The following is a 17,560-nucleotide window of genomic DNA, read 5'->3' on the forward strand; positions in this document are numbered from 1 at the left end:
TTTCTTCTCCCAGCTGCAGCCCCAGAAGAAGGTCTTTGGGCTCTGTTGTTTTGATAATTTTATTTCTGTGTTCACCCCTGCTTTGTCTTTCCTGGCAGATCCGTGTGTGGAGCTGGGCTCTGCAGGATCAGGGGCAGGACTGGGATCAGGGGCAGGACCGGGATCAAGGGCAGGACCGGGATCAAGGGCAGGACCGGGATCAAGGGCAGGACCGGGATCAGGGGCAGGACTGGGATCAGGGTCAGGACCGGGATCAAGGGCAGGACCGGGATCAAGGGCAGGACCGGGATCAGGGTCAGGACCGGGATCAGGGGCAGGACCAGGATCAGGGGCAGCACCGGGATCAGGGGCAGGACCGGGATCAGGGGCAGCACCGGGATCAGGGGCAGCACCGGGATCAGGAGCAGCACCGGGATCAGGGTCAGGACCGGGATTAGGGGCAGGACCGGGATCAGGGTCAGGACCGGGATCAGGGGCAGCGCTGGGATCAGGGTCAGGACCGGGATCAGGGTCAGGACCGGGATCAGGGGCAGGACCGGGATCAGGGGCAGGACCGGTATTAGGGTCAGGACCGGGATCAGGGGCAGCACTGGGATCAGGGTCAGCACTGGGATCAGGGTCAGGACCGGGATCAGGAGCAGGACCAGGATCAGGGGCAGCACCGGGATCAGGGGCAGGACCGGGATCAGGGGCAGCACTGGGATCAGGGTCAGGACCGGGATCAAGGGCAGCACTGGGATCAGGAGCAGGCAGGCTGCGGGCTCAGGCCATGGCAGGGTGGATGTGTCCCACGCTGTCTCTCAACCTGTGCTTGTTGGATGGTGGAAATGGTGGTGGGGAGTGCTGGCCGCCCCTGGGGTGGGGTACAGGCAGGGCTGAGGGTTTCCCAGGGAGGTTATGAGTGTTGTGGAATTTCAGCTCCTGTCTGGAGAGGGATAAACATTCTGCTGCAGTTTTGGAGAGGGACACCAGGAGCCTTTAAAGCCCCATTGGGCTGGCTCCCAGGGCCAGGAAAGTACCTTGTGCAGCATCCCAGGATTGCTCCAAGAAACCTCTGCAGCCACCCTGGGCTTAGAGATGTCTCTCTGGGAGAGGAGGGATGGGACCGTGTCCCCTTTCTGCTGCTTTCCCCAGGGCCCCACACGGGTCCCCAGGTACAAATGGAGGATTGAAAGGGGTCTCACCTCAGGGATGTCCCAGTCCTTAAAGCTCCAGGCAGTGGTGATTGAGCCAGTCCTGGCACGAAGCCACCACCCTTGTTCGGAGCACCCGGGCAGTGTCAAACCTCTTTCACAGAGGAGGAGCGCCAGGCACGGCTGCATTACAGTTATTTTAAAAATAAAGATGACACTGCCATTTAAAATTAGGCCGGTTTTGATGTGTTGAGAGCCCGTGTTCGTCAGCAGACGTTGGGAGGAGGAAGGGCGTGTGTGCTGGCTGGGGCTGGCCGGGCTCCAGGCAGAGCTGCCGGAGGAGGATGTGCAAGTTGTTGCTCAAGCATCCTAGAAAACTTGGGGGAAGCTTAGAGCAGTAGAAGTTTTCACTTTTAATCAGTTATTTGAGTGATCCCAACATGTCTGCTTCGCTGGACCCGCTTAAAATGCTGCTCTGGGAAATGTTAGGCGCTTTAGTTATTCCAGAAATGTATTTTGTTGGAGCAGTTGACCTTTAGCTGTGTTATTCCGAGGCTGCCGCGTATCTGACACGCTCTGCTCCCCTCGCTCCCACACACCCCCCAGAGTGGCTGCTGCTGCATTCCCTGTTCAGAGTGAGCCATGGGAAGCTGGCAGTTTGACCCAGGTAATTTTTTTCCCTCGTTCTGACCCAGGTGATTGTTTCCTTGGGTGACAAACACAGTTATATAACTGCGCTGAGCTAAGCAGCCCAGCTGGCTGGCGGGGAGCCCGGCTGGCCTCGGCTCCAGAGGCCCTTGGGAATGCCTGCACTTGTAATAAAATGTGGGCTTGTTTTTAATTAGAACCATCCTTTAGCTCAGCTCCGAGAGACAGAAGAGCAAGACCCATGTAGGAGATTCTAAGCCCCCCAGATGCTTCATTTTTGATAGATTTTTCTTTTCTGTCTTTTGATCAGGCCCAAGGTATAAGTTTGAAGCTGAAATTTATGTTGGAAGGAAGGAGCAGGAGAGAGAAAGGGGAACACCAGGTGGGAGATGACTCCAACTGTGATGAACAGTAGGTTGGGAGGAAAGGAAGGAAGGAAGGAAGGAAGGAGCTGCCAGGGTCCCTGGCCACGCTTTTCCAAATGAACAGCTTCGTCTGCATGACATAAACCAGCATTTCACAGTGGGTTTCTGCTGCCCTGCCAAGCTCTCCACTTGGGGAAGTGAGGCATAATTTTCCCTCCCCTCCTGCTGCAGAGAGGTTTGCAGGGATGTGGGCTGGGAGAGATCATACTCCTATCTATATCCTTCTGGCTCTCAGAGCAGGGAAGGTTATTTCTAACCACAACACAGTGTAGTCTAGCTCTGAAAATCCTGCTTGTAGTACGAAAACCTGGCTCTCAGACAGAAATAGAACAGGGCTGATAAGGCAGAGCCAGAAACAAGGGCTGATTTCATCAAGGTTGCCAGGTGTCCTGCTTTTAACAAGGAAATAGGCTTTTTGTGCATGAGCTTTGCTGGGGTGCTGCTGCAGGGCCGTGTCCCATGAAGCAGCTCCGCAGTGCCGAGCTCAGGGGCAGGTCCGGAGGGTCCATCTCCCTCTTCTCTTCTTCCTTCTCTCCATTCTTCCTCTGACCCCTTCCCTGTTGTTACAGGGACAGGACACAGGGTGCCCCCCTGCCCCAGGCCTGTGCCATCTCCGGGGGATCTCTGGGTGCCAGAGCTCCAGCCCTGCTCTGGCCATCCCTGTGCCCGTGGAGGGCCCTGCTGGGGACTGTGGGGACACGATCAGGCACATCCCTGGTGTCCTAGTGAGGAAGGCATCAAGAGGAGAGACTTGTTGCTTCTGTTGCAGGACACTTGGGGTGTGGAGAGGGACGTGTGGGATCCCCAGCTTTCCCTGCTCGGGCTGTGAGCTCCGGGGTGCTCGGGGTGCTGCAGACATCCAGCAGGAGCTGAGTCAGTCAGGGTGGCCGGACTCCAGCTGGAACACTGCTCTTCAGCCCATTTGCCCTTATAAAAGGGTTGCAAAACACTCATGTGGAATGTCTGTGCTCCTCCTGCCCACGGCTCCCCAGACTGTCCCAGCGTGGCTGGGAAGCCACTTGGGCTACCAGGTCTGAGGGAAAGTCATATCTGTTTATACCCATTAGGCTTGTGCATCTCTTGAGCTGAAAGTTGAAAGACTTATTCCTGGCTGTATTGAGGATTTCTGAATATGAATCACAAGGAAATTGCATAACACTGCAGCATTTCCTCCCATTGCTCTGGACCTTGCAAACACCCCGCTCCCCCAGGGAGACCAGGGAACTCTGGCAGGACTGGCCCGTTCTGAGAGTCCAAATGGAAAGTCTGGCTTGAAGGGAAGGTCCCAGCACCACTGAAAGGAGTGTGAGGTGGAATCTTCCACGCCAGGGCATGGAGTTGAAATCCTCCTTCGATGAAGATCCCCCTCTCTGCAAAGCAGGGCTGCTGGCCTCCTGGTCCCCAGTGCTTTCCTTAAACTCCTCTTTCCTCTGAGCAGCTGGACAATCCTTTCCTCTAGATTTTAGCCATCAGGCAGAATTTCACGCCAGTGTTGGAATTAGAAGGATTTTGGGAACTGTGCTAAACACTGTGCAGCCTCCAAGGGATGCAGCTTAGGTTGAGCCATTTTGGATTTTAAACTTTAAAGGAAAGTGAATGTAGCTTAAAATGAAGCAAGTGCCATAGGAAATCATAGCCCATGTCTTGTGGAGGTTAATGAGCACCATGGGCAACAGCGTGACCCCTGAAATGAGGAAATAAAAATGAAATTACTCAACATCATCTTTTTGTAGTTCCCCGTCCAACCCTCATACTTCCTTTTCCTTTTCTTTTCCCACAGTGCAGTGTCATCCCGAGCCACTCACATACCCATTTGCTCTTTGCACATCCTGTGTGCAGTTTGTTTAGGATCAGGGTGGAGAACTGATGGGTTGAATTCTTCTTGATTTGATGGGTTGAATTCTTGGGTTAGGTTGGAAAACTGATGGGTTGAATTCTTCTTGATTTATCTGAGCACAAGCAGGAAGTGCATCAGATGATGAAGAGTGGTGTAGGAGTATTTTAGGCTCTGGATGGCACCTGAGGGGTGTTTCGGGCTCTGGGTGGTGGCTCTTGGTGGCTGTAGGAGTAGTTTAGTCTCCAGATGGTGTCTTTCAAAGGATTTCTGATTAGGAAAATCCACAGCTGATGTTTGCATGGTGCACAGCTCTGGTGTCGGGTGTGTGGTAGTGGCAGGGGGGCAGGAACAGGTGCAACACCTGCATTGCTGCTTCTGCCCAGGCTTTGGTCCATGAGCAATTTGGGACATGGATCCAGGAGCAAACACTGGGTGTGAGTGAGTGACCCCCAGCTCATCCCTGGGCTCATCCCTGCGGCTCCAGGGGAGCAGGGAGCTGCCTCCTGGGCTGTGTGCTCCTCTACCACACCCTCAAACATCTTAGAGCTCTTTATCATCCTTATAAAACCATTTCCTCTGCAAAACATAGCATGTATTTGGTGAAATGTCTCACCAAAGGAAATAACTGGTTCTTTGATGAATTATCTTAAATATCAAGTTCATAATTGAGCATAGTGCAAGTGTCAAAGTAGTCATGAGTTGTTACTGCTCTCATAAAATTTATCTTTCTGGATTACTTACAGATGCATCTTGGAATTTTTCAATAATAGCTTGTAAAGGCTTATTTTAAGCTTCCAAACAGCAATTATCATGCAGGAATGAAGCAGCAGTAGCTTCTGCTAAAAGAAATTATACAATCTGGTTTTGTTCAGGATATTTGACCATCTACGGTAGGAGTTTAGAAAACTAAATGCAAGCTATGAAGGTCTGTAAGTTTTTTACTATCCTAATATATAGTTTTTTTCTATACACATCACTTCTGAAATTGCCTGGGAGAATATTTTGGCTCTGGAAATACAATCAAATGGGAATAATTAGTGAGAGCGAGATGTTAAAGCATGGCAGTGCTGCAGGGCAGGGATTTGTCTCCACGTTAGTCACTAGTCCCAATTCTGGGAGTTTTATAACCCAGCCTGTTCTCACACGTGTCCATGGGCCACAGGCCCTTCACCTCCCAGCAATGTTTCTTCCCTCTGATTTCCCACCCTTTGTCAGTGACTAATACTGGAAAGTGAAAGAAGTTTTTGATTTCTTGAGAAACTTTCTGGGTTTAGGGTTGTTTGCTCCAGAGTGTGTTAACAACAGGAAAAAAAAAAGTGTGTGGGTATCAAAATACACTCATTTGATGGTGTTTTATTGTCTGTCCTGGTGCTGGGCGATGTGTGTGTGTGCAGAGCTCCTGCCTGCCCTGTCCCCAGCAGAGCTCCCACGAGCTGTGTGTTGGATGCTGTCGCCCTGGGAGGTGGCACTGTGCTGTCCCTTCGTGTTCCCCTGGCCCAGAGCTGTGTGTGTGAGGCAGCCACAGCCAGCCTGGGCATGGGAATGGTGCAAATACATCTGAGAGGAAGGGTGAGGGTGGGGGGAAATCAAATCCAGCACTTGGCAGTTGTGTGGAAGAGGGTTCAGAAGAGCTTTTCCAAGGTGCTCCCAGCCCATCTCCCCTGGGACAGAGGTGCTGCAGTCCTGGGCTCGGTGCCATGTGTATGGTGTGGGGAATAGCAAGACTGTCTGTAAAGTCCTGCACCCTTTCCTGGGGGAGGTTGGTCCATGAACTGACTCACATGTGTGTGAGGCTTAATCTTCAAATGCATCCTTCTGCTTTAAGCCCTGCCTGTTATCAGAGCTGTTTTGGAAAGAGTGGAATATCAACATCCCTAGGGCCAGGCTGGGCAGGAACGACCTTTGCCAAGGCACGAGCCCAAGGGTTGCCAGCAGAGCAGGGGTGACCCTTGGGGCACTGGAGGAGCCTCACTCCTGGACCTTTTATACAGCAGCCCTTTCCTCAAACTTGGAAACTTTTTCTTATCCAGAAAAATCTCCCTCTAAAAGATTTGAGGCAGTATAGGAAAAGTATTTCTTGGAAAAGGAAGGGATATTACAGACTTGGGGCTTGGCTAGAGCCCTGCTGGTGTAGAGTTGTGCTAGTGGATTATCAGAGACAATGGATAAAAGGTTTGTCCTCCATACAATGGGTGAAGGGTGCCAGTCTCTGTGTTTTATGGTTGCTGTTGACCTCTGTGTGAAACATCTCTCCTGCTGTGTGCACACTTTGCAGTTAATGGCAAAAGCATATTGTGTTTCCTTGTCTGCCCTTTCCCCTTGTTTTAAGAGCAGTCTCTGGTGATAACAACCTCTGTTGTTTCATGGATCCAAACTGGAATAGCAAATGTGCAGGCAGGGGATCTCCCTGGAGCTGCTGTGCTGTGCACTAGGAGTTGGAATGGTTTAGGTTGAAAAGGTTAAAAACTCATCCCATTCCATCCCCTGCCATGGGCAGGGACACCTCCCACTATCCCAGGGTGCTCCAAGCCTGATCCTTTGCTGTGTTTAGTGTCACCTGTGTGTGGGGGTGAGCCAGGGCACGAAATCTGTGTGTGATCCCAAGGAAGAGCCATGTGTCTCCAAGCCTTTGAGTCACAGCCTGAGCCCCCAGTCCCTGCAGTGAGCCCTCAAGAGAGGCTCTGAAGTCGGAGGGAGAGCTTCCTTAGGGAAGGCGGACTCCGTGCTGGGGCTGCAGGGCAGCACTGCTGTCGGGGAGCCTGTGGGTTTTTTCCTTCCCTCTTTCCACTCATTTAATTTTCTTGATATAAACACTGTTCCTAGAGGAGAACTCACTTGCTGACTGCAGCTGGTTTTGCTGCTGAATCATCCCCTGCTTGCCAGATGTGGCTGATGGATTTTCTCCTGCAAACAATCATCTCTGCTTGGTCTCGTGTTACGTAGCCAGGTGTCCTGGGAGGGGGAGAGGGAAGATGCTCCTCGGAGGGGTCAGCCCCTGCCCAAACCCCGTTTTGAGCTGCTCCACTGGATTCCTGAAGGGAGGCTGTGGACATGTGGGGTCGGTCTCTTCCACCGGGCAGCACTGACAGAACAAGAGGACACAGCCTCCAGCTACGTCAGGGAAGGTACAGGTTGGATATTAGGAAAAGATTTTTCACCGAAAGAATAACAAAGTACTGGAATTGTCTTCCCAGGGAGGTGGTGGAATCACCATCTCTGGATGTGTTTAAAAAAGACTGGACATGGCACTTGGTGCTATAGTCTAGTTGAGGTGTTAGGGCATGGGCTGGACTGGATGATCTTAGAGGAGTCTTCCAACCTCATTATTCTGTGATTCTGTGATTTGTGCTTCCCCATTTGAGCACGTCCTGGGTGGTGGAGCTGATCCAAGGTGTCCTGCCGTGCTCTGCCTGGTGCCCAGCAGGACAGCTCGGGAACGGCCCATGTTTGGGTGACCTCCAGGGAAGGGAGCTGTTTATGTGCCCTGCTGGTGACATGCCCTGTGGCACACAGCCTGGCTGGGTGTTTTTGGTGGTGGTAGCCGCTGGGGCACCCCGGGTGGGCAGCACGGTGAGCTCTGCTGTGCCAGCAGCGCTGAGCCTGGCTCTGACCCTCTGAGAGCATCACAGGCAGCTGCCCAGCCTCGCCCTGCAGCTGGAGCTCCTGGGGCACATCCCCCCAGCAGGGACCCTGTGGGGAGCACAGGGAGGCCAGGGGCTGGGATGCCTGGAGCAGAGCCCTGCCCGCAGCCTCTCCCCTGCCCGTTGCTGCCGGGGTGTTGCTATCAACACGGCCTCTGGAACTCTGGAAGCTCGCCCTGCCCGCTGGCTATTTCGGGAGGCAGCATGTGATGCAGGCAGCTCCCTTTGCAAGGGGGCTCCCAGCCCTGTTCCCAGCAGCTTCAGCAGCCTGCTGTCCTGTTCAGTGGACACATCCAGTGTGAAAAATGCATATTTTATGGTTGGCTTTTCAGAAATATTCAAATGAATGTTGTATGTGTAGTGTTAGAAAGTTGTGCTGTGTTAATTCTCTTGAGTGGTGTGTTTAATATAGTTCTAGCTTATAACATGATGTTAAAATAGAAACTGTGCTATGTAAGATATTTTTTTACTAGCTCAAGAAAGGGATAAAATAATCAAGAAACCCTTCACACAGAGATAACAGCGACAGGGCACACAAAGAGTTACGGCCTCCTTATCGGAAAAGACAAACATCCTTCCACCTTCTCTCTGTCTTTATGGAACCACCAGGAGTAAGGGGAAGAAGTTGACAAAACCCAGAAAAATTGTTAATTTGCAGGGAATTTCTGCACCATGTGTGAGATATATGAATGTGCACCAGGCTGTTGCTTTTCAGGGTTGTTCCTTTGCTCACAAGGCATGGTTTTGGCAGCTCAGTGCCCAAAAACACCCGGACGTCTGGAATTCTTTGCTTTTTATTGTCTCGTAGTGTCCTGATCCTCATTGTCCAAATTTTTATTACTCTAATTTTATTACTGCTTTTAATAGCTATTTTATTACTAATTAGATTTTTAAAAATCAAGTGATTGGTATTTTTCACATCCAGGGTGCTGCTGGAGCACTGGGATGTGTGTGTGTGTGTTCCTGGTGGCACTGAAGGATTATTTTAAACCATTTTACTCTGTTGAGCTGGAGAAATACAACCTGTCTGAGGGCTGATCTTCTAACAGCTGCTGTTGGTATTATCCTGGGCTTTTAAAGTGCCCTCACATCGTGACTAAAGCCTTCTGCCAGTGTTTTCCCTTTTTGTTGTGTCCACTGAAATGCCACTTTGATCTCCAGCAGCCAGTGGTGGTGTGGTGATGGGGGTGGGAGGAGGAGCATGGATATTTGAAGGCTGGAGAGGCTTGGGATGGAGTCCTGGTGGTGGCTCTGCTGCGAGCAGTGCTGGATGCATGCGGGGCCTCATCCTGCTGCACTTCTTGTGCTCTCTAAACTGATGCCATTTCTTTTCCTCTCCTGCTGTACTTGAGGAGGTTGGTACCTGCTCCCTGCCCCAGCTGCACCTACCAGAGGTTCCTGTAATGCCCATAAGGGAATTGCCTGCTTTGCTCTGTATGTCTCTTTCAGGAGAGGAGTCATAGAATCATGGGACAGTTTGGGTTGGAAGGGACCTTTAAAGGTCATGCAGTCCAACCGCACCTTCATTTTGTTTAGAAACCTCTAATTTCTGTTTTTACCTGGTCCATCCCATTTGCATTCTTTCATTTTAAGAGCTGTCCTGGTCAGTATTGTAACATAACTCCAGAGCTGGGCCAGCCCAACATTTGTGTGCAGAAGGTGGTGGTGGTGTTTGGGGACCTGGCTGCTGGGGGAGGTCCTGGCAGCAGGCACGCTGTGGTGACACCAGCTGTGCCAGCAGTCCCAGCCCAGCTGGAGCCAGGGTCTTCATAAGGCTTTCTGCTTGTGTTTTCCAGGTGTACAACTCGAACAAGGACAACCAGAGCGAAGGCAGTGAGTATTTCTTCTCAGGCCTGACCCCTGAGAGGTGGCTGAGCTCTGGGAGGGGTCAGCAGGAGGTGCTGGTGACACTGGGCTGTGCTGGGCTCCCTGGAGCTGGGGGGTGACAGGGCTCAGTGTGGGGACCCCAGGGTGGCCCCAGGGAGAGCTGAGTGTGGCACCCAGCAGAGACCAGGGGCAGAAACCTGCTGGTGGGACCTGGGGCTGTGGAGAGCAGTGCCAGGCAGTCCCTGCACCCCTCAGGGTGTGCCCCCTCCTGCCCCACACCGTGTCCCCGCCCCAGTGGCACTGCAGGGCTCTGGTGGCCTTGGGACCTGCTCCTGAAGTTCAGCAGAGGGATCAGGTGACACCTGGGGCCAAGCAGCTCTTCTCTGTGAGCCAGACTGTGCAGGGTGAATGTGTCTTTCCAAAGGGGAATTGGAGCAGAAATAGAGGAGGAAGGAGGTCCTGCCCTGTCAAGATTGTCAACAAGAGCCCTTAAAAATCAAAATCTTTTTGTTGTAGTTCAGGCAATCAAAGCCCTGGGTCAAGAAAGCACTTGTTTTCTTCCTAGAGGAGCAGTTGCACCTGGTCCTGCCTCTTATGTCCTGTGTTTTAAAACCCCTAATTGAGCCATTTCCCAGTAGGTTGGATTTGCTATAATTGCAATACTCCAGCCCCAATCCCTTCCCTGCTTCCCTCAGAGCCAGCAGTCAGGCAGGGCCGAGCCCGGGTTGGTGTTCAGTGCTTGGTTCATTTTGGTGCTGCCTCCGATGCGACATTTTCATCTGGAGCCCCAGCATTTTTCTCTCAGTAATTGGTGTAATTTGCAGCTAATGTTCCTCACACCCATTTCAGCCCTTGCACAAAGCAGTCTCTACCCCCTCTCTGCTCTCTCCTCTGTGGTTTCTCCTTCCCTTTGATACTCTCTGGCATCAGCTGCACATCCATCTTTTCCTGCTCTGTGCCTTCCAGCAGAGCTCAGTGCTGTGCCTCAGCTGGGAAGGGCAGCACGGCCAGTGCCCCTGGGGTAGGAGCTCTGCTAGAACAGCTCCTCTGGTGTCTTTTTTTCCCAGAGGGCAAAAGGAGTTTGTGGGGTGCAGAGCCCAGGGGTGGCTCAGCTCCGTGCTGCCTGGCCATGAGCTGTCAGTGCTCCGTGTCCCCGCACACAGCCCTGGCTCTGCCAGCTCTGTACCTGCTGGTTTGGCTCAGGAGACCGTTTTGATGGTCTCTCTTACAAATGAGACTGTTCCTCCTTGTCTGTCCTTCCTGGCTCTGGGAGCAGCTTGGGACCCCTGGCTGAAGGTGCTTTTGAACCCTCTGCTTGGGCTGGGGCTGCCACTGGTGTGGGCAGAGGGCTGACTGCTTCAGCCTCATTAAATCCCTGCCTCAGAGCTCTGCCTGCCTCCCCAGCCACTCTAAAATTGATTCAGCAACTGGCTGTCTGCCAGCAGCCCTTGATACAGGATCTTCCCCTAAGGACTTGAGACGAGTGTGGTGATGGAGGGGGTCCGGATGCAGCTCCTGACCCTGGCACCCTCCGTGCCTCGGCTTCCTGCCTGCACTTCTGGGAGGCTGGCACTGCCTCCCAGTGCTGTGGTGGCACTTTCAGAGCACTGTAATTCTGCAGAGCTCCTGGGTTTTCCGTCCTGCTGTGTGGCCAGATGGCCGTGGGCCTGTGGGTGATTTATCTTGGTGTGCTGCGGAGGGGGAGGAGGCCGAGCAGAGGGGCTGAGTGGTGTCACTGAGCCATGAGAGCCAGGGGAATTTAGATGCTCTACTTTGCTAACCAGAAGGACTTGCCCTGCTCCATGGAAACAAATCCTCCAGGCCATTTGTGCTTATTGCATGGAACAGCACAAAATTCCTCCTTTCCCTTCCTTCCCACCATTTCACTCTCCATCTTCCACGTCCACTCTTGAGTCCCTTTGGCTGCCCTGTCTACTGTGCCCTTGTCTGGGTGCTCTGGCCCTTCCCAGCAATCACAGTCATGGAATCACAGAATATTTTGTGTTGGAAGGGCTTTAAAGCTCCTCTCTTCTCCTCCCTGCCATGGGCAGGGACACCTCCCACTGTCCCAGGCTGCTCCAAGCCCCATCCAACCTGGCCTTGGACACTTCCAGGGATCCACGGGCAGCCAGAGCTGCTCTGGGCACCCTGTGCCAGGGCCTGCCATCCTCACTGCAAAAAACTTCTTCCATTTCTCTAACCTAATCTGACCCTCAATCTTCCTTTCCCAATCTTGGCAGCTCACTGGTAGTTAGAGTCCTGAAAACTCATTTCTGATAAGACCTGAAAGCTCATTCCTCGGGTCTCTGCTTCATGATTTCCCCCCTCCTCTGTGGTTCTCGTTTCCAAAATGTCTTTGAAAGAATTCAAACCAGAGATGGTTCCATGGCACAGGAGCATGTGGTGGGGAGGCAGAGGAGCTGCTTTGACCTTGCACTGCCCTGACACACAGCTGGAGCCAGGCAGGCTGACAGAGCTGATTCAGCCCCCTGTCCCCTTCCCTTTACACTGATATATCACATCAGTGTCAAGGGGAGGAATTAATGGATTAAATAGAAATAATCTGCCAGGCAAAAATAGAAAGGGATGAGAGCAGTTCAGCAGCACCTGGAATGTGATGCTGTTGAAGGTCAGATGAGCGTGGGGGTGTGTGGGCAGCAGCTGCTGTCCAGGTGATGTGTGTCACCTGTGCTGATGTAAAATGTTTCTGGGTGGATCTCAGCCTGGGCAGGGCATCTCCTTGGACACTGGGTGCTGCTCCTGGAGGAAGAGCCTGTGGTAGGTGTGGTGGCCTGGAGCTGAGCCTCACACCCTGCCCTGAGGAGGGAGAGCCTCGAGGGAGGCTCTTGCACGTGGCCTCAGCCAGGCAGGGACAGTTCAGACTGGAAATTTCTTCTCTGGAAGGGCTGTCCAACCTTGGCACATCTGCCCAGGGCAGGGGGGGGCCCATTCCTGGAGGGGCTTTACAGCCGTGTGGATGTGGCTCTTGGGGACAGAGGTTAGTGGAGGCCTTGGCCATGCTGGGGGAATGGTTAGACGTGATGACCTTGGGGGGCTTTTCAAACCCAGATGATTCCATGGATCTGTCATCTGGGCAGCAGCAGATCCAGATCTGCCTTTGATCTGGACCATTGAATCATTGGTAAATGACTGAGATAAAGAGCAGATGCTCTGAGAGAGGGGGAATCAAGCTTTTACAATGCTCATTAGAAGTTAAATTTAAGGATGTATAAAGGCACTTTGGATATTTAATCAGATATTATTTCTGGATATAACTCTTGCAAATAAATCCCCGACCTTTCCTGATCCAGAGCTTGACAGTGAGTGGAAGAGTTTATTCATCTGCTTAGGGGGATTAGGGGAGGTCACTTCATCCAGAGGCACTGCTGGGTCTCCTCCTCCTGCTACTGCTGCAGGGAGCTGGGATCCCAGCCCTGCCTGGCCGTGGGGCGGGGGGCCCTGCAGGCTTATGGAGTCATGGCATGGGTTGGGCTGGAAAAGACCTTACGGATGACCCAGTGCCAGCCCCTGCTGCGGGCAGGGACACCTCCCACTATCCCAGGTTGCTCCAAGCCCTGTCCAAGCTGACCTTGGGGGCCCAAACACGCAAGGGGCTAAGGGAAAACTGCTGGTTTGTGGGATGGGTTGGCACCTCCAGTGAATGGCAGAGAGCCTGAAGCAGTGATCCAAACTGTCAGTCCCACACAGGGATACCCTCAGGTCAGGGTCACACAGTGCCCGGCCAAGGCTGATCAGACCTGCTGAACTGGGTTTGCTGGAGCAAGAGGGTTTCCACACCACGGTTTTGAGCTCCTCAGGTACCCTTGTGTTTGTCAGTGGCCCGGGAATGGCAGCAGTGCCCTGCTGCTGATGGCACGTTGGGTTGGTGCTGCATCCATGCTGGGAGCCCTGAGGGTGCCCAGCAAAGGGCCCTGCAGCTTCTGGATTGAACTCACGTCCTGTGGCACAGGCATCCTGCAGCTCGTGTGCTTGTGTTGGCTCGGCGCTTCGGCCTGCGTGCCCAGGAAAACATAATGGAGCTGTTTTCCTTTGCACTGCTGTGGCTCCCTGAGCCTTTCATCAGACAAAGCCCACCCCCAGCAGAGGACTCCAAGCCAGGGATTAGGAAGGGGCTGTGAGCTGGCAGCTGCCCACGGATGGGGCACGAGAGCGGGGGAATGCAGAGGAGGGAAGCTGCACGTGCCTTGCAGAGGGCACTGCCAGCTGGGCTCTGCTCCCTGCCTGCCCTGCCCTGCCCTGAACGAGTTGTGTCTGTCACATCACAGCGTTCCCTGGGCTCTGGAGCCCGGGGTGGCTTTGCCCACCCTTCCCTGAGGTGCTCCTGCCCTGTGGAAGCTTTTCCAAACCTTTCTGTAGGGAGGAACTAATTTTCCATAACAAATGTGGGCAGTGTTTTCCAGGCAGTGGTGGAAAGCTCTCTGTGGGATGAATTCTTCCAGCAGGTGTTGGGGTCCCTTGTATTAGTAACTTCTTGAACCTAGAAGTGAAAACCTGCATTGGCACAGGTGAATTGAGTTCTATATCCCATTAACTCTTGTGTTTTAGGTCTCACTCTTGGACTGAGGCAAGACACCTCACGTGCCATTTTCAGGGATTTGTTGTGTCCAAATGTACAATTTCATTTCTTTCCAAGCAGCCTGTTGTCAACTTTCCAGACAAATTTGGGTTATCTCACATTGATCCTAATTTAACTTTTGTCCATCTGCACTGGTAGATGCCTGGCAGAGCCCAGGGCAGGGCCTGGTTCAGAGGGATGTGGAGGCTGGAATGGTGATCAGTGTCTGTGTTTGCCCGGCCTACAGCTGGTACAAACTGCTGCTCTTGTGTTTTTCTGCCCTCATTTGTCTCCTCCTGGTCTGGGCAGTGGTGCATTGCTGGGATGGCAGGGATTCAGGAGGAGCCTGGTGCTCCCTGTGAGAGCCTGCCCTGCCAGCTGCTCACGCTGCTCTCTGCCCTTCCCCTGCAGCTGCCCAGCTGGACAGCATCGGCTTCAGCATCATCAAGAAGTGCATCCACGCTGTGGAAACAAGAGGTAGGGCAGCCTCGGGCCGGGCTTGCTCTGGGGCAGCTGTTGGCAGGGGAGCAGTTGCTCTCCTGCCCTTTTCATGGACAGAATGATTCATGAACCCTCGCACCCACATCAGATGAACCCATAACGTGCTGGGGCCGATGCTGAGAAGCGTTTGCCCCACGGCTGGGCCAGCAGGGACTCACAGACGTGGGGCAGAGTTAGCAAAATACACCCTGGGTGTGCAAAGGTGTTCACTTCAGCATCCTTCCTGCAGGAATGCTGCCAAGCACGTCCTCTCATGTGGGATTCTGTCCCCAGAACCTCTCGTGAGTCTCCTTGTATACAGGTGGGATTGTCCCAGCCCCGCAGGGGGAGGTCAGATGCAAAAGGCTCAGACCTCAACCTGAAAAACTTGATGCAGCAAAATTTTCCCAGATTGTCCTGGTTAAGTGCAGATCCTGCATGGGGCTGCCATGGCTGTGGGAAGGAGGAAAAGTGTCCTCAGACCCTTATTCCTGAGCTAACTGGGGGTAGCTCTTGTAATGAAATAGGATAGGATACGTGAAAACCTTGATATCAACCCCAAATTTTACCATCTTCTGTGCCTTTGTATTTGATAGGTGAGAAGGTTTCATTGGCTTTGCTATTTGAGAAGCCAAAGAAGTGAAAGAAATCTTAGCAGCTCTTGTGACCTTCTGCTGACAAGTTCCTTGTTCCTCCTAGGGATCAATGAGCAGGGGCTCTACCGGATCGTCGGGGTGAACTCCAGAGTTCAGAAGCTGCTGAGTATATTAATGGGTGAGTAGCTGGAATTTTGGTCAAGGCAAGTAGGCTGTGCTGCTTTGAAGCCTTGCCAGGCAGGAGCAGAGGCTCTTGTTGGGTCCCTAATGGTGGTGACTGTGCCCTTAGGACCATGTGCTGGCCGAGGCCGGGAGGTCCTGGCACCGTGGGCAGGTCTGAAGGTAGGACTCGTGTAGGACTGGCTTCACCAGGTCCTGCTGCAGTCACTGGTGTCCTGCTCACACATGCTCTGAGTTCTGGCAGCCCTCCCAAATGCAAACCAAAATCTTCAAAGAAATAGCTGAAAGCTTTGGCTTTTCACCTCCTACCTGCCCCCTTGTTCCCAGCACCCTTTGAAATGATTTTCTCCTGGATGTTGCATGCTGCCCGTGGCTGTTCTTGCTTTCCCCATGGACTTTCTTGTGCCTGTTTATCTCAGTCTTGCCCAGAGTTTTCCAGCATGTGTTTCCCTCGTGACTGAGGCATTGGATCCTGCAGTTCTGGATGCTCCAAGCTGCTGGGTCTTGGCACAGCAGAGATTTGCCCTGGCTGTGGGGACAGAACCATTTCAGCCCTGACCTCACAGGCAGCATTTCAGTCCCACAGCTGCAGCCCTGGACCAGTCTGTCCATCTGTCCAGACATGCCTGAGACACAACAGTGGAAGAGAGAACAGAGCTGGGCTGGAGCAGGGCAGCTGCCCTTGGCCAGTCCTGTGTGATGCTGCTCAGACTTGGCAAACCACAGATGAAATAGCTGTAGGAATAGGGAAACAAATGCTTACGAATTTGCTAGTGCCCTATTGAATGTGTTTGTTCCTCCCTGAGGAAAATGCGTGGCATTTCTTGTCATCTTCTTTCCCTTCACTTACTATCTTTCCTTTTCTACATGATTTCCTTTTCCTTGTCCTCACAAAACTCCAGGGCTCCTTTCTCTGCCTATTTCTTCTTGCAGAAGGTTTTCATCTGTTGTGTTTCAACATCTTTTTCTTCTCCTTTTCCAATTTCTCCTTCTTTTCCCACCATTAAGGTGTTCAGTGAGCAAAGCTCAGGGTGGCTGTTACAGCTGTCAGTGTTAACCTGTGGAAAATAGATAATCCAGGTGATTGCAGTAGAAGGGCATGGCTCCAAATCCGGGTGCAGGGGACCTCTTTGCTGTGGCATTTGGAAAGTTCACTGCAGTCACGAGAGCTGGTGCTGTCATTAGAGAAGTTTGGCACGGCTGGGGATGTGAAGGTGCCCTGCAGTCCCAGGGCTGTCCTGTGGCACACACGGTGGGCACGGGAACAGCACCAATCCAAGAGCACTGCTGACAGAAACAGGCTGGCCTGGTGGCCCGGGGCAGGTCCTGGCAGGTCCACAGCCAGGTCCTCGGGTGATGCTCGTCACCACATCCCACAGGTGGCAGGGCCATGGACCCCGTTCTCCTGTCACAGAGGTGTCAGGGCTGGTGTCAGTCCCCGGGCTGTGACAGATGGCAGAACTGGCCTGGGTGAAGAGCCCTGCAGAGCTGGGAGGGATTCCGTTTTGGACACCATCCAGCATCCATTATCTCCTCAGCCACTGAAGCCACTCAGCTGTCGCCCTGGTGGCTCTTAAGGAGGTGATAAATCGCTGGTGCCTTTCCTTTGTCCTGGTGTGTCCTCGGTGGTTGGTGGCGCTGGAAGCCCTGCTGGAGGCGAGTCAGGGCTGGCAGTGGGACCCCTCTTGGGAATCCCCACGGTGTGGATCGTTGGGGTGCTTTGCAAACCCGTGACTCCATAATTTCTCCAGATTGTGGGGGATTAAATCTCCATCAGCCCCGTGTTTGGGCTGTCTGTGAAGTCACACAGAAACGTGTCCCTTGTCAAACCCCATCTGTTCTCGCTGCCCTCGGGCTCCTCGTGAATGGAGGAGCCAACTTGTGCTTCCACTGTCAGGTTTCCCTTATATTTAGAAATGAATGTGGGCAGTGTTACTGCTTCACATACAGCTGAAATGGCAAAAAGATCGAGTTTCCCTGAGCTGCTGTCAGTGACTCTGCTGGGAAGGGCTTGGGCAGGGTGTCCTGCAGGAGGTCGGCGTGGTGCCCCAGGGCACTGCTCCCTGTGGGCAGCAGCCGGGTCAGGGCAGCCCCAGCCCCTGGGCTGGGTTTCAGGGCAGATCTTGTCAGGGTCTGGACTGGGGTGAAGCAGTGAGAGGGTGCTCCCAGGGCTGGTGGGGGGCAGATCATCTCCCCAGCATTCACTGGTACCGTGTG

The 17,560-nt window shown here is 53.1% G+C and overlaps 1 protein-coding gene across 3 annotated transcripts in view; it reads left to right on the forward strand.

Moving 5' to 3' along the window:
• The window catches only part of ARHGAP26 (Rho GTPase activating protein 26), a 108,194-nt gene that overhangs the window by 43,799 nt on the left and 46,835 nt on the right, over positions 1-17,560 (forward strand). For all 3 annotated transcript variants that reach the window (XM_068206260.1, XM_068206261.1, XM_068206262.1), the window contains exons 12-14: positions 9,481-9,517; positions 14,499-14,564; positions 15,267-15,341. In XM_068206260.1, coding sequence (XP_068062361.1) covers positions 9,481-9,517; positions 14,499-14,564; positions 15,267-15,341 — 178 coding nt within the window. The remainder of the gene's footprint in view (positions 1-9,480; positions 9,518-14,498; positions 14,565-15,266; positions 15,342-17,560) is intronic.

This window comes from Anomalospiza imberbis, chromosome 15 (assembly GCF_031753505.1).
Source record: "Anomalospiza imberbis isolate Cuckoo-Finch-1a 21T00152 chromosome 15, ASM3175350v1, whole genome shotgun sequence".
Taxonomy (NCBI): Eukaryota; Metazoa; Chordata; class Aves; order Passeriformes; family Viduidae; genus Anomalospiza; species Anomalospiza imberbis.